The sequence below is a fragment of the Aquarana catesbeiana genome, linkage group LG07, assembly GCF_042186555.1.
Source record: "Aquarana catesbeiana isolate 2022-GZ linkage group LG07, ASM4218655v1, whole genome shotgun sequence".
NCBI lineage: Eukaryota > Metazoa > Chordata > Amphibia > Anura > Ranidae > Aquarana > Aquarana catesbeiana.
Genome location: NC_133330.1, coordinates 107,596,234 through 107,602,233, shown reverse-complemented (window position 1 = coordinate 107,602,233; position 6,000 = coordinate 107,596,234). Strand labels below are relative to the sequence as shown.

Sequence of the window (6,000 nt, the reverse complement as noted above, 5' to 3'; positions counted from 1 at the left end):
ACAGGGATATCCTGGACGAAAACCTTCTCCAGAGTGCTCAGGACCTCAGACTGGGCCGAAGGTTTAACTTCCAACAAGACAATGACCCTAAGCACACAGCTAAAATAATGAAGGAGTGGCTTCACAACAACTCCGTGACTGTTCTTGAATGACCCAGCCAGAGCCCTGACTTAAACCCAATTGAGCATCTCTGGAGAGACCTAAAAATGGCTGTCCACCAACGTTTACCATCCAACCTGACAGAACTGGAGAGGATCTGCAAGAAGGAATGGCAGAAGATCCCCAAATCCAGGTGTGAAAAACTTGTTGCATCTTTCCCAAAAAGACTCATGGCTGTATTAGATCAAAAGGGTGCTTCTACTAAATACTGAGCAAAGGGTCTGAATACTTATAACCATGTGATATTTCAGTTTTTCTTTTTCAATAAATCTGCAAAAATGTCAACAATTCTGTGTTTTCCTGTCAATATGGGGTGCTGTGTGTGTATATTAATGAGGAAAAAAAATGAACTTAAATGATTTTAGCAAATGGCTGCAATATAACAAACAGTGAAAAATTTAAGGGGGTCTGAATACTTTCCGTCCCCACTGTATATGTATGTGTATATATATATATATATATATATATATATATATATATATATATATATATATATATATATTATTATTATTATTATTTTTTTTTACTAAACTAACAAAAACAGATTGAATTATTACAGAGAAATGAAAGTACTGGACAGGGGTCTGAAAAGCCCCAGTATTTTTTCTGCTGACACCAACACAAAAGAGATGTTTTTTACAGTGTTGATGACATCGCTCATATTAAAGCAACACTGACGTTAAGCTTCATAGAGAATATTTACAAATCACTGGGTTAGTTCAAACAAATTTACAATATGTGCAATATCTGCTTTGTAGCCAGTGAATCCAGAACTTTCTAGATTTAGATATTTTGACATGTCATCCCAATGGCTCTGTTCAAGACAGTAGACTTGACGTCCTCACATGAACCTACTGGTTTTCATACAATGCAGGAATGACTCACAGTGCAAGCTGTGGTCACATCTTAGATCTCATCGGATGATAGGAGCAGAGCGATCATTGGTTACTGTAGGACGAAGCTTAACAGTTGCAAATGGATTTGTTCCCCTAAAAGAATAGGACAATGAAAATTTCATGTTATTATTGTTGTCAATTTAAGATGTTTTTATTTCCATTAGTACTTATGGAAGTTTGTCCATCTATGAAAACAGTGATGTGAGATCTCCCCATCTGATTTCCCACCTCTGCCCCATTTAAGCCATTATGAAGTGTTACTTTTCCTGCTCCATTCTGTACAATTAAAAATAAGCAAACAGGCAAATCATAGCAACTATTGGGAACTCATGTACCAGAGATACCTCACCAGAGTGCCAAAAAGACATACAAATTCAATCTAGATTCAAGCTGCATCCGTCTTCCAAATACTAAAATCTCTTATAGGCAGACTGGTCCTTCAAATTTCATGGTAAGACCCTAGTATGCCCAAAGATTTTCCATGCTACAGTTGACATCATCATTACAGTCTACTGTTCAGGTACACATGCAGCCTACACCAAAAGCTTAAGTGCTAAATTTGTGCAACTATCACTATGATTGTTTGGGTATTGGATACCCAGTAGTCTTGTTGGGTGTAAAAGCAACTTAAACAAGACCATCAGTCTAGGTCTGTTCCTTTTTGAGCAGATTTCCCTTTTAAAGGGAATACTGTATAAAGTCTTCAATTGTTTACAAATAAACGTAAATAAGATAAGCTTAATGTACATAATATTATAATTTTCATTTATATGATCTTAATAAACTTTGAATCTACGTAAAAAAAAAAAAAAAAAAAAACTATGGTAAAAGTTGAGATCGTTAGATCATAAAGCAAGGAAAAACTAACTACATCTTGAATAACTGGAAAGGGTTCAATCACATTAATATGGGAAGATGATATTGACTCCTACCTAGGGAAGAGGTTTTCACGCAATCCTCCTGGACCCTTCTGTAAACACAAAATGGGTGAATAGATAAACAGGCAGTGGAAAAGAAAAAAATGAACATATAAAAAAAAACCACATGCAAATAACTGGGTGGTAAAATGCAGGATTGTACCACAAACCTATCAATACTCTTCTGTTGACAAAAAAAAAAAAAAGTACATTGCTCTGTCTATATGGTGCTTAGGTGGAAAGTAGGAAAATCTAATTTCACTGTCAGACAAAATGTCTGAAATGATTGGAAGTTTAGATTCTATCCAGTCTGGTTAGCTAATGTTGTGTAATTTAATAGGTTAGGCCAGCATGCACAGAACTGAGTTGATATTCTAAAAAAGTTGAAAATCTTCACTCAGAAAATAGTGTGTGAATATTCACTTCCATTTTCCAATCATTTAAAAAGCATCTTTACATTATTCGGATTCAAGGTGAACAGGAATTCGCTACGACTTATCCTTAATGTATCAATGCTTAAAGTAAACCTGTCAAATGTGGGGGCTGACATTGTTTTCTGTTTTCAAAAATGCAGGTTAACTGGCTGTGATGCTGACCAATGGGCTTCAATGCGCCTAGACTCACTAAAAAGAAGCACGCAGATCAGTAAATACCAAATAAAAGTCAGATGTATTTATCTCCATAGTTGTTCTAGATAACTAAATCAAGTAAGCAAGCGGCAAGAGCAAGAAGGTCAGCATGAAAGCCAGGGAACTGGCATTTTCTGAAGGCAAGGTCAGCAATATCAGTCTCCAAACATGTATTAGTCAGTGGACATATAATATTCATTGTCCCTGCATATGCATGTGTTGTATAACTACATTTGTATGAGGCCTTTCATTAAAAACAACACACAGCACAGCTTACACTCACACTCTGCAGTGAGTTTTTCCACACACTGTAGTCTGGTTTAGTGGTGTGCAATCTGTTAGTCTTAATCCTGTGGGGTCCGAAAATCTGTTTTAGGGATCCAATACTAGTAAGCTAGCTATTGAACAGAAGCTACCACAGCTGCTTATTTTTTGGAATCAGTTCAATAACCTGGTTTGGTGTTTGGAGGCATAACATTGTGTAATGATTTGGGGGGTTTAGAACAATGCTACAAATCTTCTTGCCTCAGGTTGCTTGGACAATATGGTCCAATTTACAGATGTCCCTTGCACATACCTAACCTTCCCTGCTTCCACAGTGTGTGGATTCCCCATGCAGGGATTGAGAGTAGGAACACTGATCATACTGTTTAACAGTCAGAGCTGTCATTCTGCATCCACCAGAAGGTTGGCTCTGGGGTCATGGTCGTGAGGATGGAGCTAAAGGGACCCTGCTGGGGAAAGAGGAGTAAAAGCTACATGTAAAGCTGAAAGGGTTATTCTTTGCCAGTGTAGATAGAACTGTATTTTCAATGGTTTATCAGAATTTGACTATAAAGGAAATGTCTTCACCATATAAACATTTGATCTGTGGATATTACAACTACCTTGTGGGCCTGAGGATAAACGTTAGCTCACAAGCTCCCCGCAACATTGTATTTTTCATTCTCAACTTCTGCTTTTTAACCTCCAAAGACCCAAATCTATACAGGCCACTTCAACCCATAAAATGCATAAAAGGTTTCCAGAAAGACTATTTGTAATTTTACACAAGGATTTCAGCTGGAAAAGTTGATAAGTATAGGGGTAATATTATGTACTACTCAAGACTAAAGCTGGATATACACTAGTAGATTTTCAAACAAGCATTCTTAAGAAAATTCATATGAACATTTGTAAGGTATTTCTTTGTACATTCGATGTCTGGATGAATGTTTTTTTAAAGTACTTCAATACTTCAAAATATTGATTTTATAAAGCAGGCCCCAATATCATTGTACAGTGCCACATCCCATATATTCTAGACACATGGACATATAAGATAATAATAAGATTATTCCATATAACTACTTAAAAATGTTGTTTGCTTTTAACATATAATTTTATATTGAATGTAATATATTGAACGAAAATCACATACACCATTAGAAATTTGTTCATTCAAGAAAGAATTTCCATCCTGTTCCTTCGAATTATCATACGACTGTGGCTGAAAATGAATGTCGCTTTGTCTCCACTAATGATTAGAAGATTGAACGAACATTCTTCTACACAATTCTACTAGTTTAATTTCTGCAGGCAGAATCCTTATTAGGTCTGGTTCAAGTGATCATATTACCCCCATCCTGGAGTCCTTGCACTGGCTACCTGTCAGGTTTCGTATAGACTTTAGGATCCTCTTGGTCACCTACAAGGCTCTTCATGGCTTGGCACTCCATTATCTCTCTGAACTTTTTTCAACTTACTCTCCCCCTTCCTAACCTCCGCTCCTTAAATTCTGGTTTACTGTGTCCCCCCTACTCACCTACACTCAATGGGGGACAGAGCCTTCTCCTGCTATGCTCCAAAACTCTGGAATTCACTTCCTAAGAACGTCAGAGAGTCATCTTCTCTAAACTCATTCAGATCAAATCTAAAAACGTTTTTATTTTATTCAAGCTTTCACTTAATTGTCCTTTTTTCCCTTATGTTATGTTATCCTGTGTATTTCTTGTACGTTTTCCTTGTAAAGCGCTTTGAGAAGCCACCTTTAAAGGCGCTATATAAAATAAAGTTTATTATTATTAGTTTATAGCCAGCTTAAGGCTAGGTTCACAGATCTGCAGATGGGAAATGTGCACAAAATTCCGCAGAGAAATGTGCTGCACTTTAACAGATGCATAGGGGTGCCAGTAATTCTTAATGGAGCCCCTGTGCATCGAAAACCGTGGCGCGTTTTCACGCACGCTAAACTGCATGGTGCCTCAGCATCATGCAATTCGGGGTAGTGCAATTAAAAAAAGGGTCGGGGACCTTCTCCCCAAGTTTCTGCAGGTAGGGCAACCCACTGAAATCCTGTAAAAAGCTGCGCTAAAATTATTAAAAGTTCATATAAATGACATCAAGGGGATTTCTCCAAGTCCTTATTTCAAAGTGAAAACACCACCACCGTGCACTTCTAAGCAGTAGTGACAATCCACCCTAGTAGTAGAGCCTGCTTACCAGATGGCAAGCATAAAAGGGCAAGTGGCTTTAGCCTAGCCAAGGCCTTTTAGCTTGCTGACGCTCCCGGTGTTCCTATGGGGGGTAAATCTCCAGGCTCCCTTAGGTTATCTGGTGGGATGTCTGTGTTCCAGATCTTCTGATGGGGCCTCTCTGCTCCTACGGGTTTACCTGTCTGAACCCACTGAAATGAAAGGGCTGCCTCCATGTAGAATACAGGCCCGCACAGATCTGAATGGAGCCCAAGACTGCACAGTTATCACGTGTGCTCTTTTTCTAACAAAAGATTCTCTGGAGAGAATCCTTATCTTTTGTGGAAACAAGTTAAATTTCTGTTTTGATCAATGAACAAAACTAAATCAGTTTTGGGCCAATTTCTTTTTTTATGGTTAAAAAGCATTATATGTTTTATATCTTTATTATTATTAATATAAAAAGCTTTATATTAAAAATCTGTAATACAAATTGTACCAATGACCCTGATTTTGCAGAGCATTCTGGGTTTTCTAAAGAGAAAGAGAGTGCTGAAGTAAATATTTTCTGTGACTGTATCTGCTAATCAAAGCTTCATATGGCTCTATATGAATAGAGAAGGGAGGGGGGAGTTACACAGTTGTGTGTAATTTAAGCTGCAGCTATTTAGCTTTGTAAACAGTTTTTTCAGTAAATAAATATGTAAATACAGTATGTGAACATGTCCCTATAACTCCAACCAGTTGCTGGAAATAGTCAATATGAACTGTACAGTGCAATATTATTGTTTTAAAACTAAAGATAGTAAAGCCAATAGATACCAAAATGCAATTAGGGAGGCTTACTAAAGAAGTTGGAGAATCTTCAATAGAAAAATGTAAATACACTATTCACTTCAGTTATCCAATCATGTGAAAAGCAGCTGCACATGAGTAGGTATTTAAA

The 6,000-nt window shown here is 37.2% G+C and overlaps 1 protein-coding gene across 1 annotated transcript in view; it reads right to left on the bottom strand.

Annotated features, from left to right (window-relative positions):
* Positions 1 to 640: 640 nt before the first annotated feature.
* The window catches only part of BAIAP2L2 (BAR/IMD domain containing adaptor protein 2 like 2), a 181,466-nt gene continuing 176,106 nt past the window's right edge, over positions 641 to 6,000 (bottom strand). Inside the window, exons 13-14 of the mRNA XM_073592602.1 lie at positions 1,988 to 2,025; positions 641 to 1,148 (exon numbers count right to left, since the gene is read on the bottom strand). Of these exons, the coding sequence (XP_073448703.1) occupies positions 1,073 to 1,148; positions 1,988 to 2,025 (114 nt within the window). The 3' untranslated portion in view covers positions 641 to 1,072. The remainder of the gene's footprint in view (positions 1,149 to 1,987; positions 2,026 to 6,000) is intronic.